Genomic DNA, 14,389 nt, shown 5'->3' with positions numbered 1-14,389 from the left:
CGGCGCAAGCGGTTGGGAAATATGTACATATTTCCTACACTTGGGCGCGTCGCCCCAGCGATCGGGTAAAGCTCTTGAAGACACCATGGCAGCGGCAGGCGCGAGCAGCCGTTTCAGTGCGTTTTGGAACCACCCTGCGGGGCCCAAGACGGGTATGTATCTGTACTTATGCAGTCTTTTTCTGGGCGCCGATGATGAAGTGGGGTATGGTGCTTGCGGGTATCGGCGACCTTTCGCGCCCGGCGGAGAAGCTGTCCGTGCCCCAGAATGCGGCGCTCGCTGCGACGGGCATGATCTGGGTCCGGTATGTCTGATACGCTAATGCAGTTACTGTTTCGTGATCACTCCCGTCAACTACCCCCTTGCGGCTGTCAACTTCTTTGTCGGCGTCAATGGCCTGGTCCAGCTCGGACGTATTGCACAGTACGTATGGGTGTCTAATGCAGCTACCGTTTCACGCACCCCGAGGCACAGGCTGTCGACGCATCGCCGGACGCGAAAAAGAACTAGGACTGTACGCAATAGCGCTGGTAGAGGCGCAAGTTTTATATGGACGGAGGGCGAGCAGCATCGCGAGGCACGAGCGCATCGGCGAATTCCACGTAACCTTCATACACGTAGCAGCATGACGTGTCCTTCGCGACACGCGCGGGGACCAAGGCACCCCAGCAAACCACCCACTGGGGCTCCCGACCATATCACGTGGAGGTAGCGGCGTTGCGCTTGGTGCACCGTGCTTCTTCCCTACGATGCTCTCTTCTTTCCGGACGACGGGCCGCAAGATTGTTGCGTAGGTCGTGCCGCTCACGTAGAATCGGCCGTAACTTTGCTGACCATGCCAAGGAGCTCAACAATGCCGTGCCCACCGAGCCCTTCTTCTTCTTGAAGCCGACGTCGAGCTACATTGGCACGGGCGATGCGATCGAGATCCCCAAGGGGATCGTGGCGCACTTTGAAGGTACGCAGTGCGCCTAATGCAGTCGAGCTCGGCGTGGTTATCGGCCAAAAAGGCCGCGATATCGCTGCGAACAACGCGAAGGACTACATTGGCGGCTACGGTACGTGCACCCCCTAACGCAGCGTTGGCGATCGACATGACAGCGCGCAACTTGCAGGACAAGGTGAAGAAGCAAGGCCTGCCGTGGTCGGCCGCCAAGGGCTTCGACACTTTTACGCCTGTGAGGTACGTCGTATGACTCACCTAGCGCGTTTATCGGCAAGGACCAGATCCCCGACCCGAACGACGTTGACCTCTGGCTCAAGGTCGACGGCGAGACGAAGCAGAATGGAAACACGAGCGACATGATCTTCAACATTCCCCAGCTACTTGAGCACGTCTCGTCGATCATGACGCTCGAAGCGGGCGACTTGCTCCTGACAGGTACGTCTAGTTTCTTACGCAGGCACGCCCAAGGGCGTCGGACAGGTCAAGGCCGGTCAGAAGATCGACGCTGGTCTGCAGCTCCCTGGCTCGTCCAAGATCCTTGCCGAGCTCCAGCTCCAGGTCAAGGACCGCGCCGGTGGCTTTACGTTCCGCGAGTAGATACAATACATGGCTATGCACTTGTGCCCTGGCGTTGCTCCAGTGCAGACACACGCTCCATCAGCCGCTTGCGCTCCGCCTTGAGCTTTTCGAGCGCCCGCCGGTGCTCGTCGAGCTCCGCTTGGTTCACTAGCGCGGCGACCGACGGCGACTTGGTCGTGTCGCCCAGCACGGAATGCGACGAGCGAGCCTCGACCTGCGCAAGCTCTTCGGTGGCCTTGTTCCGCAGCGCACGCGCGTGCCGCTCGTCTTCGGTGAGCGCATTCTCCGCGCGCACAATCAGCTCACGGAGGAGCGGCGCAATTTCGCCAGCGACGTGCTCGCGCGCCTCACGCACATCGTGCTCAGAGACAAGATCAAAGTGCTTCGATTAGCAAAGATACGTACCCTTTGACTCGCCATCGCGGTGCGCAGGCGGTCAAAGTCGCCTGTATGGTGCTGAAGGACGTGGTTCGTCGCGGCGATCTGCTGTGAGCCGGTAAGCGTACCGTGCCGCATGCATCCTGGACGCTTCCAATGCACGCCTGAATGCTATTGAGCTGATTCACGCTGGCATTGGCACTAAAATACACCGACTGCCGAGGGACATGCGCCATCGTCGTACCGGCGCGTCGCGCTGCGTGGAGGAACACAACACTTTGTCGGCCGAAGGTTGCCCTCCATGCCCACCTTGCTCGAATGGTTGGGGCAGGCCGTGAGCTCGCCTGCGTGGCAAGCGTATGTTTCTGAGAAATCCGTCGAACAACGTTCCTATCCCGATATCTGTTACTATAATATACGACAGGATGGCGTGAGCTTTCAGGTGGATCCCGCGACACAAAAGATTCTTACGATCGATCTGTACAATAGCCAGGCACGCTGGGGCGCCTTTCCCCACTATCCCCTCGAAATCACGATTCGGGGCTCGGATGGCGCTACCTTTGTGCTGCCCATCACACCCACCACCACAGCGATCGAACTTGTCCGTACGCTTGGCGAGCCGTCGCGCAAGGGAGGGGGGGATGCAGGAGGCACAACCGCGCGGGCGCTTGGGCCTGCCATGTGGACCGAATGGGCGTGTCTCTCCAAGATCGGCCTTTCCGATTCCCTGACACCGCTTTATCTCCTGGCAGAGTACGGCGGAGAGGCGGCTCGCGCCAAAGACCGCTGGGAACCGGGTCGTGGGAGTGAGGCGCGATGGGCGACGATTGCGCTCTCCATCGTACCTCCTCGTGCTGCTTGAATGCAGGACGAATCCAATTACTATTCAATGTCTATAGGGTCGGCATCGAATCAATAGATGCCTGGGCAAAGATGAGACTCACTCAATCAGCATTACAGTGTCAATTTATTAGAAAGGCGATATGGAGCAAGTTTCAGACGAGACATTAAAAGTCAGTCGTCCATTTAAGACGACCAGGGGGCACCGCCGCTGTAGGTCTCACCCTCGACCGAGCGCTGGTGCGAGCCGAGGTTGAGGAGGCCAGCCTCGTCGATCGAGCGGGTGTTCGAGGTGAGCACACCGCCGCCCTTCACGAAGTCCTCCTTGCGGATGGGCTGGTGGGCAGTCGACTCGTGCACAATCGGGGCCTCGTGGGTGATGTGCGTGGTCGGGATGGTGGTGCGGATACGGTGGTACTCGTGGGTCTCCTTCTCGATGATGGGCTGCACGATGTTGTGGATGTGGTGGTGCACAATCTCGCGGACGGCCTCACCCTTGTCGATGATCGAGCGGTCGGTAGCGGCCTGGGTGAACGAATCCTTGGGGTTGCCAGCAACCGAGCGGAGCAGGGCAGCGTCCTTGTCGGTGTTGGCGTGCACCTCACGGATGGTCGTGGCGGGCACAACGCGCGAGTGGAGCTGCTCAGCAAGGTGCTCAGCGTCCAGCACGGGCTGCACGTGGTGCTGGATGTGGTGCTGGTGAATGTGGTGCTCACGCTCGCGGTGGAGCTCCTCGATCTCGTGACGGTGGGCAATGTGCTTGGTCACGGGGGCGAGGTGCTGGACGTCCTGGTCGACGTTGCCGGCAGCCACGTTGACACCCGAGTTAACGCTCGAGGTCTGGGTGAGGTTCGAGCTGCGGTTGGCGTAGGCCGACTCCGAGGGGTGCACACCAGTAGTGGCAGTGGCCGACTGGGGAGCGTTCGAGCCAGTCAGGCCAGTCGAGGCGCTCTGGTTGTTAAGAGCGTGGGTGGCAGCAGCGCCGGTCGAGGTAGCGCCGGTCGAGGTGGTGTGCGCACCCTCGGGGGCAGCCTGCTGGTGGTTGCCGAGGCCGGGGACGATGCCAGTGACCTTGTCCTTGGCGTCACCGAGGACCGACTCGCCCTTGCCGGCAGCACCGGTAGTGGCATCCTGGCCCTTACCAGTGAAGCCCGAGAGAGCATCCTGGCCCTTCTGGCCGAAACCGCCGAGGCCAGACTTGCCCTCGCTGGTGGTGTTGCCAGCGTCCGAGGCGACCTTGGAAGCCTCGTTCTCAGCCTTGTCGGTGTTGAAGACCTTCTTGATAACGTTGCTCATGATAAGTAATACAGATGGAGGGAAAGCGGGATGATCCTGTTTACCCCTTTTATATATGTCGGACGCCCATTTCGGGACGTTTGCGGCGGCGGCGGCTGCGCGGGCCCGAGCGATCCGCACTGTTCGCGCGCAAAACGAGCCAATTGCGTCAGTTACGAGAGTATGACGTACCATGACCAATAGCAGTGGAGTTTACAGCCCTACCGCGGAAATCGGGGCTACAAAAGTCAATTGGACCAATCAAATGTACCCATCAAGGCTAATCGCGGCGGTCTATTGATTGCCCCGATGCGCCTAACTGCACCCGACGCCCGTTCGCCCGAGCGTAATTGGTGCCCGATCATGCCGACACTGCTGAATGACCTTGTCCTGCGCCCCGATGTACGCGGTAGATGTTCGTTTTGGTTTGACCGAATGCGATCTCCGCGGCGGATTGCCAGGGAAAGTCATGGAAAACAGGGCAAACTCGCCAGCTGCATGCAGCTGCGAGAGCCATATCTCACTAGGGTTTACGGAAGAGCACCGCCTTGGCATGCGCCCAAAAGACGGATGCAAGTGGATAATACCCGAGCTGCAGTAAGACGCAGCTTTTGTCGCTTAAATTCATTTTGCGCTATCCGTGAGCTTGCGTTTTCGCCCGGACGAGTCAGGTACGCGCGCTCCAGGCTGCACCGTGCGCGGCCCACGTTGTTCTTTATTGGTGCCTGAGCCGGACGATGCAGCGGGCGTAGCCACGGAGATTTGCGAAACAGCTCCGCGGAAGGTTTGGCGAGTCTCTTCGCAATTAGTGCTTTTCGGAATACGTACGTGCACGGATCAGGAGCGATCGGCAGCTCGCACTGAGGGTATCTTTGGCTGCCGCAGGTGTCATGCCAATTAGCGTAGCGCTGCACGTGTTAGTTGGATATCGAGGGAGGGAGACATACAGGTTCATCACATCATAGGGTGCACGGAGGCCAAGCGCAGTTCGCGCACTGCTCGAAAATATGACCCCTTTCCCATTGGTCACACGCAGCAGATCGCGTGCCCCACTAAAAAGGTTGCGACGCAGCGTGGATACATCGCGTGCCTCGCCTGCATCATTGACCGCGTTGCCAGGATCCACTGCAGAGCCATACGTAATCTCAAAGACCACACCATTGGCCAATGCTGCGCTGATTGTGCTGCGCTTCAGATGGAAGGGCAAACGAGGGGCTGCAGCCAAATCCAGCGAGATAATATCGATGCTAAAGGGTTTCAGCTCGCTCAGAGTGATGCACGCATGCTGAAATGCTGCTTCGGTCAGTGGAGTCACCGATAAAAGGTCGTATTGCTGCAACGCATGGCTGTTCGCAGACACAAAGCCGGTGCCAGACTTGATGACGCTGTCCTTGTCCAAAATAATGTTAAGACGGCTCAGCTGCACAAGGGGGGCAGATGCATCTCCGCACGACGGTCCACGCGTGCGCGGATCCAGCTTGGGAAAGGGGGGATTAGGTCGCTGTTTGTATGGCCGTAAAGGGTTCTGCGCGGTAGGCTCAAACTTGCTATACATTGTTTGTGTGTATGCAATCGTCCCATAGCCAACTAGATGTCAGATCTTAGAGAATACATACGCGACTTCAGCTCGTAGGTGAGTTCCGACAAGCGAAGCTGCTCGTCGGACGAGAGTTTTGCCAGCGGGTCGACGGGGCCTTCCTCTGTAGGCGAGGTAGATGTCGTCTGAGCATTGCTTTTCTTAGATTTTTTTGACGGTGCGTCACCTGCTTTGGCAGGGCCCGGCCACGGTATGTTCAGATCATAAAACATGGCCCTGCGACAGCGACGCAGACGCGAATGGTTGCTCCACATCCTCGGACTTCCTGCGACAGATTTTTGTCACGTGGCTGTGCGGCGTAGAAGTGTTGGACAGTGGAGAAGGCAGTGCTTGCCAGCGACCCATCATGCCGCCTGCGTACGTCGTTGTGCGGCGCGCGCCGGACTATCAAAAGCTCGATCCTACTACAGACCAGAGGAACACGATCATCGTTGCCTGTGTCTATGCGCTCGCGATTCTCCTCCTGGTACGTCCTTGAACCGTGCGCATGGGCCATGTACTAACACCTACAGTGGAATATTCCGATCCTCAAGGTGGTGCTCTACCCCTTCAAGCTTTTGGTACGTATTTACATCTAATATCAGACGGTTGGATTCCATGAATTCTCGCACGCGTTCGTCGGCCTTTTGACCTGTGCCAAAATCGAGTCCGTCGAGCTCGACCCTGACGAGGGTGGTGCGACGCGCATGCGCGGTGGTATTCACTTCTTGACGCTCCCGGCAGGGTATCTTGGATCTTCGCTTATTGGCGCTATTTTGATTGCCTGTGGGTTTGACGAGCGCGCGAGCAAAGTGGCCAGCATTGTGGTGGGCATCTTTTTCCTCTTTATGCTTTGGTGGGCAAGGCGCAACTTGCTGTACGTGAACGCTGAAGACTAATGCAGTACATGGGTTCTCATTATCATCATGATTGGACTATTTGTATTGTTCTGGGTACGTGCTTACTCTAACCCTAGCTCGTCGAAAGTTCGATAGCTTTGCGCTACTTTGTTCTGTTCATCGTATGTATTCTGCTGGAAACTGACCTCTAGGGCGTGATGAACTGTCTCTACTCTGTGTGGGACATTTGCGATGACCTCATCTTCCGCAAAGTAAATGAGTCGGATGCGACCGCATTTGCCAAGCTTGTGGGCTGCTGTCCGCCGCAAGTGTGGGGCTTCATCTGGCTCCTAATCAGCATCGCGTTCTTCGCAGGGGGTATCCTGTACGTAAACTATGAAAACACTAATCCAGCGTCGGTCTCGTCGTCTTCAAGACACCTGTTTCAGAGCAACAATCGGACGACTTCTTGCGTGTTCCGACACGCTAATCAATTTCATCTTTTGTACATAGCCATAAATCACATCTTACGCTGTCTTTGCCCTCAACATATCATGTACAACCTGGGTCAGTGACGGCGCGTACCTCATCGAGCACTTTGTATATCAAGTGTTTGTTTAGCCGTTGGTTTTGGACCACGGCGACCATCTTTCGAGCCCCGGTCCGTGCTCGGTTTCCGCCCAAGACATTGTCTGCCAGGGCAGGCACAAGCTTAGACATCGTCTCGTTGGTTAATTTCAATGTTGCGCGACGCTCGCTAGGTGAACGTTCAGGGCGAGCGCTGCCCTGGAAGGCAGCACCATTCGGCCACATCATTTCTTGGAGCTGCGCCACGTAGGTCAGCATCACTGCCTCGGTCATGTATCCTGCGGTCAAATCACGGAGCCAAGTCTCGATCGTGCTGCCCAACAGTTTTTGAAGCACAATGATAATGGCGCGGCGCCGAAGCCAATCCGCCTTATCCTTGAGGTGGAAAAGCTCAATGACAAAGTCACAGAGAGGTTCTGTGATGTACGAAGGCCGTGTCAAGTCTTCTGGGACGCTGGGCGGGCTAGGCGAACTCCCTGGCGTATTAGCGAGCGAGTCGGACGCCAAAAGCTGTTGCACCACTGCATCAAACATGGGCGGTCGGAGTCCACCAACCCAGTCGTCCAAGTTGTCTGCAAAGCCGGTAACGCCTTCTAGTACGCGTTCAATAAGCGTCGTTGCGTTTGCATCGCTCAAGCCATCGCCGAGATCAGGGGTATCGGAGAGGAAAGCACGCAGTTCGTGGCTCAGACGCACATCTTGAATTTCCATCACCGCTTGCAAGTACCGCTCGAGTGCAGCGCGGCGCTGTTCAACAAATGCGCTGCTCATAGAGCCAACCAGCTTCTTTCCCGGAAATATCGACTCGAGGGGCCACACTTGACGGAACTTGCGCTTCAAGCACTGGTGCAACGTGCGGAATTCCGAGTAGCGCCGCAGCACAACCCACGTTTCTTCCTCTGCATCCTCCTTGTGGACACGCACCAGGATATGGTATAAAATGTACTGCCGTTGGTCTTCGTCGAGGTGGATTTCTGTTTCGCGGATCGTGGCATGCACAATCGCATTGCGTGCATCAAAAAAGTGCCGGCATTCACGGCGGAGCTGCTCCAAGTACTGGATTTCCCAAGTCGCAGCGCGTAAATCTCGCTGCACCGACCGGCTCGAGACACTAAGCAGACGCAGCTCGCCAGAATTCGCGCCACTCAGCTCTGCCTTGTGCGTCAGCATAACCAACAGTTCTTCGTGCTTCTGGAGCCGCTCCGCAATCTGTTCCAGCTCCAGCAGACGTTCACCTGCAATACGGTAGCGGTCCTTTTTGTCCGGCATGGTCTTGGCCAGTGGCTCCTCTGGCTCTGGCCATATGGGATCGATGTCGACAGGGTACAGATCAGGACTTGTCTCCTCGGTTTCCGCAAGTGACTGCATCGCAGGGCCTGTACCATAGTCCGATGTCCACCCTTGTGCATCATCGTTGAACAAAGGGTCATGGTCAAAGAGCGGCTTGCGCTGCCCAAACAAACTGTCGCTCTTTGACCCGTCTCCGCCGCCCATCAGGAAGCCGTAGCGGAGCGGAATGCGGTCATCCTTGGGCATTGCCGGCCGCTCGGCGCGAACTCCATCCGGAGACGAGTCGCGAGAGCGCGTCTCCAAATCACCGAGGAGGTCCGCGTCCATCTGCTCGTCCGGGTCTTGGTCCGGGTGTGCAGCGTCCACCACCTGGAAAGCCGATTCATTTGCCAGCTGATCCATGGCCTGGATGTACAAATTGCTCGACAAGAATGACTCCCAGTCATTCTCAAGCATTAACTGCAGAGCGTCGTGCTGTGCCAACAATGCACTCTGCCGGACCATGTGAATTTGATCCTGAGTTGCGCGTTCCGCATCCAGTGTATCGACAAAGCGCCGTGCCACGTCGATATACTTCGCCCGCACTTCCAACAATGGTGAGTCGTAGAATTGGTGGAGCAAGATCTGCATGGTCTCCTTGAGCGAACGTGCTTCCGCAGAGCGCTGCTCGTCGACCTCATGCTCGTTATCCGATGAAGCGAGAGCGCTGGGCCCCACGACCTCGGCCATGTCCAGGTCGGCCTCTTCGAGCGGGTTCTTGAACGAGTTCACCGTCACCCAAAAATGCACAAACAGCGCCCGTCCGCGTCTCTCCATAAACTCCATAAAATACGACAAGCTCGAAGGGTTGGTCAGCATATCCTTCAGGCTCGCATCTGCCCGCCCGCCCTTATCCATGTCTGGCGTACGCAGCTGGATTTGCGGCGCAGCTTCCGTGCGCGTCTTACTTAGAGCGACAATGTGCTCGTCGACCAGCGTTAGTGCCTGGCGTAGCATATGAAGATACTCCTTGGTGTGGCCGTCGGTGCGCTCTGGATGGAGGGCTGCGTTAGTCAGGGTACATACACATGCGCTTGTTGGTGCGCTGGATTTGGAGGACAATGCTTGTTCGCATATGCCGCGCCTCCATAATCGATGTAGTGCTCTCGATCTGTGCAAGGAACTCTTCAAACTTTTCGGCATGGAACTTCGCCCCGGTCACGCGCTTCTGGTTCCGGCTTGTTGATACTCCTGCGCGGCGCTTGCGCTGTGACTGCACGCCATGGCTCCGCTTCGCTGCTGGTGTCTCTTCCGAGTGGCTCAGAAACTGGTCGAGCGAGCGCCGATCGTCGAGCGCCTCTCGGAGTCGCTCGACACGTTCCTGCTCCTGCATGGTCGCCGTTGCTTTACGTGAAATTAGCTGGTTGATCCAGTCTGGCTCCGAAAGCAGACCAATCACAGGGTGTAGCACCGCACACGCGAGAATTTCGCGTACAAAGACACGCCCTGTCGCACCCAGCTCAGGGCCAGGCGGGAGACATGCGTCCAAGATCTGTGCGGCGAGGAGGCGCAGGTGCGCACGCTCCGACTCACGCGTATCCATACTAGCAACATTTCCGACGGCCGGATGCAATTTTCCATCGTTGTACTTTGCGGCAAGAAAAAGCTCGTCGTACCCCGCGTCCGACGCGAGTTGTGAGTTGCCATACATGACCGACTCGGCGCGCTCGTACAGTTCCAAATGCTCCTTTAGTACAGGAACCACGCGTAGCATAACGAGCGCTGTTACATCGATACTGCGCAGTCTGTCGAGTGCGCTCGTGAGTGTATGCGCAAGGAGTGTCGTGATTGTGTCGGGAAACACGGTGTCCTCTTCACCCTTTCTCTCATGCACCAAAACTGTATACCATGTCGCAATAAAGTCGCGTACAATTAGGCGTGCAAAGTCGAGCACGCGCTGCGGCACGCCCTCGCACCATTGCGCTTTGGGCGCCGGCGACGCGTCGAGGACCAGAGGACGTAACGGACGCGTACCACCCGGCAGCTGCACAAGCTCTGCGTTCCATAGCGCGATGAGCCCAACGACCGCCGCTACGCCTAGCGCTTTGGTTGCGCTCCATATCCACGGCACGAGCACCAGCGCGAGGAACAGCGCGAACCACATCGTGGCTGCGGAGCATGCACGGACGCAGCTCTGACTAAGCAAACGGACCCTGGCTTATGCTTCCGGGGTGTCGTGCACGGTTCTTGCAGCAGTCACGATTGTACTTGGGAAGACTACCTATAATCTGGCATCGGACGATCATGAACCCCTCGACTCAGCAGCTGAAGGAGCTGGGCCCGTTGGTCGCGCAGAAGTTTGACACGGCGCTGAACGCGGGTGATGCGTTCTTCTTTGACTCGGCCGTGCACGTCACCGGCGACGATGTGAAAGAAGGCATGCCGGCCATCGCGAGCGTACCGTGGCAGGTGCGCATCGTGCCTGCGCTCTTGAAGAAGCCGAATGCAAACAAAGAGGAAAAAAAGGATGCGCCGAAACAAAACAAGCAGGACGTGTTTGCGCCACCGTATGTGCCGAACCTGCTCGTGGCCGAGTTCCCCGACTACACGGTGCTGGTGCGTGCTTCTACTAATGCAGCTGAACAAATTCTGTGTGCTTCCCCGTCACTATCTGCTCGTCACGCGAGGTACGCAGCGCGGCTGACGCAGACTTTGTCAAGCAGGAGATGCCTCCTTCGCCCGAGATGATCGCGACGGCCTACCGCATCATCCAGGCGCACGAGCCGTCGAGCCCGGGTGCGGAGATGCTGACGTTTTTCAACTGCGGGCAAGACAGTGGCGCGTCGCAGCCCCACTGCCACTTTCAGCTCGTCGAGCTCACGCCGACGGAGGGCAGCGCGGCTGCGGTCCCGGTCGAGAACCTTTTGAACCGGATTGAACGCGACGGAAAAGAGCACGGTGCGTACCCTGGCTTATACAGACTTTGTGCACATGCTCCCTGTGCCGTGGCAGCACTTTGTCGTCCTGCTCACGCCGCCAGCTGACGAGGCGCAGCTCGAAACCTACATCGGCCAGCGCTTTACGCAGGTCCTCGACGCGATGTTTAGCGCGGAAGACGATCTCGCGAAGCTCACCGATGCGCCGCCCCGCCGCGGCCTGCCGAGCTTCAACATCCTGGTGACGAAGCAGGCGCTGCATGTCATTCCCCGCCGCCGCGAGGACTTTGACCTGCGCACCACCGACTGGGCGCCGTTTGCGAGCGGCGACGCGCCGGAAGGCACCGGCACTGTGAGCGTCAATGCGCTGGGTGCGTTTTCTTAGCTGACGCAGGGTACGCGGGCCTGTTCCTTACGCGGCACGAGTCGGAGCTCGAGGCGCTCAGCGCCGAGGGCAATGCGCGTATTGCGCACGTCCTGCAACAGACCGGCACGCCTCTTCCGGTCGTAGACGCGCCCGGGGCGCAAGCGTAGATCTATACGTATTACAAACCTTGGAAGATTTTCGAGATGTTCACCGTGAGCGCCAGGACGAGCACAATGGCACCCCACACGCCCAGCGCCGTCGCAGCCGTGTATAGCGGGGACTTGGCATCCTCTCGGAAGATGGAGCGATAGAGCAGTGCCGGCAGGATAAAGCTGATCGTTGTGCTGCCGACCGAGCCGACAATGCCGAGCACCACGGACAGGTCGTTGACCAGCATGCTGATAAACAGGCCGGCGCTCATCAGCGCAAGCGTCAGCACAGTCCAGCGCCGCTCGCCGATCTCGCGGTGGAGCACCGGGTCCATCTCGCCGCTGCTGGCACCGAGCATCGACTGCTCGGCCTCGGTGGCCGAGAGCACGTCGACGTTCACCTCGAGCATGTTGAGGAGGCTAGCGCGGCAAGGATAGAGCTGCATCGGATAGCTCGTGAGCGTCAGCGCAATGACCGACAGCTTGCCGAAGCACACAAAGAGATTCGTGTCGGGGTACATGGCGATGATGTTGTCGCTCACGTTTGAGCCGAAGGTGGCGTAGCCCACGAGCGCCACGACAAGGTAAACGAGCGCACTGGCGCCGACTGAGATGACTGTAACGAGCGTCGAGCGCTCCACGGTGCTGTGTTGCAGCTCGTTGTACACCGGCAGGATGTTCTGCGCACAGGTGTATGCAAACACCATGATCGGGAAAGTGCGCAGGACATCGGTCGAGACGAGCACCGCGTCCATTTCGCCGTGCGACGGCAGGTGCGCCGCCGAGCTGTTCACAAAGTAGTAGAACAGGATGAGCAAGAGGTAGGCAACCGCGCCCATGTTCAGGTAACCGATAATCCGGAGCGAGTCCAGCTTGCGGTAGAAGCATGCCGGCGCTGTGTCAGACAAGCGACGTACCCATCAGCGTGAGACACACAAGAATCCACAGCGGCGTGCTCAGGAGCCAGCTCGGGACGCTCTTGGTACCAACTCCCAGCGCGCGCGCAAGGCTCAGGATGACCTGCGGTATGAGGTTCCCGCTAATCATTAAGTACGAGACACCGACGCCAAAGCACTGGGTGAGCCATGCCACTTACCTTGACAAAGATCGTCGCGTCAAAGTACCACACGGCCGACGGCATCACTTGGCTCGTCATATCGTAAAAGCTGTTCACGCGCTTGTCCATACGGTCCGCGCATAGCTTGATTAGGTAGAGACCAAAGTTGGTCACCACCGCACAAAGCACGACCAAGAGCGAGCCCTGGAGCCAGCCCATCTTGGCGTATGCGTGCGGCAGCGCGAGCATGCCCGCGCCGATAATCGTATTGGTCAGGCCACTGATGCTCGAAAGCATCGTAGCCGAGCCTTGATCTTCCTCGCCATCGTCGCCCAAGGCCACCGCGCCGCGGCGTCGATCTGCACTGGCCTCTGGCATGGCGATCGTCGGGAGTCAGCCCGCTGCTGATTGGCCCTGTGCCACGTGGGCGCTACGCGCAAGTAACACTCCAACACGCGGTGGCAAAGCGACGCGCGTGCGACGATGGCCGACGCGATGGAGCACGCGGGCGTGCCGAACGAGATGGACGCGCTTCCTGAAGAGGTGATGGGGCCCTTGCCGATCAGCAAGATGGAGGTATGTTGCATGGCTTACGCAGGAATTCGGTATCTCGGCATCGGACTGCAAGAAACTCAAAGAGGCCGGCTTCCACACGCTCGAGAGTCTCGCGTTTACGCCGAAGAAGACGCTGCTCACGATCAAGGGCATGTCGGAGCAAAAGGTCGACAAGATTCTGAGCGAGGCCGCTAAGCTCGTGCCGCTTGGCTTCACCACCGCGACCGAGTACCACCAGCGCCGCTCGGACCTGATTACCATCACCACAGGCTCCCCTGCGCTGGACCTGGTCATTGGCGGCGGCATGGAGACGGGCAGCATCACCGAGCTCTTTGGCGAGTTCCGTACCGGCAAGAGCCAGATCTGCCACACGCTCGCCGTCACCTGTCAGCTCCCGATCGACATGGGCGGCGGCGAGGGCAAGTGCCTGTACATTGATACTGAAGGCACCTTTCGCCCGGTGCGTCTCCTGGCTGTGGCCGAGCGCTTCGGCCTTGACGGCGAAGAGGTGCTCGACAATGTCGCGTATGCGCGTGCGTACAACGCCGACCACCAGCTCGAGCTGCTTGTCCAGGCGGCAGCCATGATGGCCGAGTCGCGCTTCGCGCTCTTGATTGTCGACTCGCTAACTTCGCTCTATCGCACCGACTTTTCGGGCCGTGGCGAGCTGTCGGCGCGCCAGACGCACCTGGCCAAGTTCCTGCGCACGTTGCTGCGCCTCGCGGACGAGTTTGGCGTCGCGGTCGTGATCACCAACCAGGTCGTCGCACAGGTCGACAATGCCGGCTTTGGCGGTGGTATGGAGACCAAGAAGCCGATTGGCGGCAACATTGTTGCCCACGCCTCCACGACGCGGTACGTCCTTCCCCTGACCCAGTCTCTCGCTGCGCAAGGGCCGCGGAAATCAGCGCATCTGCCGCGTAGTCGACTCTCCGTCGCTCCCCGAAGCAGACGCGGTGTTTGCGATCAAGCCCGAGGGCATCGCCGATCCCGTACGTCGCGCGCCTAACCCCAGGACGAGTAGTGTATTCTGTA

At 58.5% G+C, this 14,389-nt stretch overlaps 9 protein-coding genes across 9 annotated transcripts; 5 read left to right on the top strand and 4 right to left on the bottom strand.

Annotated features, from left to right (window-relative positions):
• Nucleotides 1-85: 85 nt before the first annotated feature.
• On the top strand, nt 86-510 carry MPC2 (Mitochondrial pyruvate carrier 2; the record flags this gene model as incomplete). The annotated part of the gene is made up of 4 exons (XM_060264582.1): nt 86-152; nt 175-304; nt 328-423; nt 447-510. 4 exons carry the CDS (start codon nt 86-88, stop codon nt 508-510), a joined length of 357 nt encoding a protein of 118 aa, XP_060120565.1.
• A 239-nt stretch (nt 511-749) lies between these two features.
• On the top strand, nt 750-1,543 carry FAHD1 (acylpyruvate hydrolase; the record flags this gene model as incomplete). The annotated part of the gene is made up of 6 exons (XM_060264581.1): nt 750-790; nt 813-958; nt 981-1,058; nt 1,081-1,183; nt 1,206-1,381; nt 1,404-1,543. 6 exons carry the CDS (start codon nt 750-752, stop codon nt 1,541-1,543), a joined length of 684 nt encoding a protein of 227 aa, XP_060120564.1.
• Nucleotides 1,544-1,556: 13 nt separating this feature from the next.
• SPC19 (DASH complex subunit spc19) lies at nt 1,557-2,041 on the bottom strand (the record flags this gene model as incomplete). Its single annotated transcript, XM_060264580.1, has 2 exons — nt 1,557-1,907; nt 1,931-2,041. 2 exons carry the CDS (start codon nt 2,039-2,041, stop codon nt 1,557-1,559), a joined length of 462 nt encoding a protein of 153 aa, XP_060120563.1.
• An 888-nt stretch (nt 2,042-2,929) lies between these two features.
• On the bottom strand, nt 2,930-4,039 carry MJAP1_000612 (uncharacterized protein; the record flags this gene model as incomplete). The annotated part of the gene is made up of 1 exon (XM_060264579.1): nt 2,930-4,039. One exon carries the CDS (start codon nt 4,037-4,039, stop codon nt 2,930-2,932), a length of 1,110 nt encoding a protein of 369 aa, XP_060120562.1.
• A 1,922-nt stretch (nt 4,040-5,961) lies between these two features.
• MJAP1_000611 (uncharacterized protein) lies at nt 5,962-7,054 on the top strand (the record flags this gene model as incomplete). Its single annotated transcript, XM_060264578.1, has 6 exons — nt 5,962-6,081; nt 6,128-6,175; nt 6,263-6,450; nt 6,499-6,547; nt 6,646-6,818; nt 7,006-7,054. The coding sequence occupies 6 exons, from the start codon at nt 5,962-5,964 to the stop codon at nt 7,052-7,054; spliced, it is 627 nt and encodes a 208-aa protein (XP_060120561.1).
• A 430-nt stretch (nt 7,055-7,484) lies between these two features.
• Nucleotides 7,485-10,454, bottom strand: TRM8_1 (tRNA (guanine-N(7)-)-methyltransferase (tRNA(m7G46)-methyltransferase); the record flags this gene model as incomplete). Its single annotated transcript, XM_060264577.1, has 3 exons — nt 7,485-7,497; nt 7,554-9,354; nt 9,377-10,454. The coding sequence occupies 3 exons, from the start codon at nt 10,452-10,454 to the stop codon at nt 7,485-7,487; spliced, it is 2,892 nt and encodes a 963-aa protein (XP_060120560.1).
• Nucleotides 10,455-10,594: 140 nt separating this feature from the next.
• APA2 (ATP adenylyltransferase) lies at nt 10,595-11,760 on the top strand (the record flags this gene model as incomplete). The annotated part of the gene is made up of 5 exons (XM_060264576.1): nt 10,595-10,906; nt 10,929-10,977; nt 11,000-11,248; nt 11,271-11,597; nt 11,621-11,760. 5 exons carry the CDS (start codon nt 10,595-10,597, stop codon nt 11,758-11,760), a joined length of 1,077 nt encoding a protein of 358 aa, XP_060120559.1.
• An 11-nt stretch (nt 11,761-11,771) lies between these two features.
• On the bottom strand, nt 11,772-13,096 carry MJAP1_000608 (uncharacterized protein; the record flags this gene model as incomplete). Its single annotated transcript, XM_060264575.1, has 3 exons — nt 11,772-12,637; nt 12,660-12,816; nt 12,839-13,096. The coding sequence occupies 3 exons, from the start codon at nt 13,094-13,096 to the stop codon at nt 11,772-11,774; spliced, it is 1,281 nt and encodes a 426-aa protein (XP_060120558.1).
• A 186-nt stretch (nt 13,097-13,282) lies between these two features.
• rhp51 (RecA recombinase Rhp51) lies at nt 13,283-14,378 on the top strand (the record flags this gene model as incomplete). Its single annotated transcript, XM_060264574.1, has 4 exons — nt 13,283-13,375; nt 13,398-14,209; nt 14,232-14,346; nt 14,370-14,378. 4 exons carry the CDS (start codon nt 13,283-13,285, stop codon nt 14,376-14,378), a joined length of 1,029 nt encoding a protein of 342 aa, XP_060120557.1.
• Between the last annotated feature and the right edge of the window lie 11 nt (nt 14,379-14,389).

The sequence above is a fragment of the Malassezia japonica genome, chromosome 1, assembly GCF_029542785.1.
Source record: "Malassezia japonica chromosome 1, complete sequence".
Lineage (NCBI taxonomy): Eukaryota > Fungi > Basidiomycota > Malasseziomycetes > Malasseziales > Malasseziaceae > Malassezia > Malassezia japonica.
This window is presented reverse-complemented; position numbering and strand designations above follow the sequence as displayed.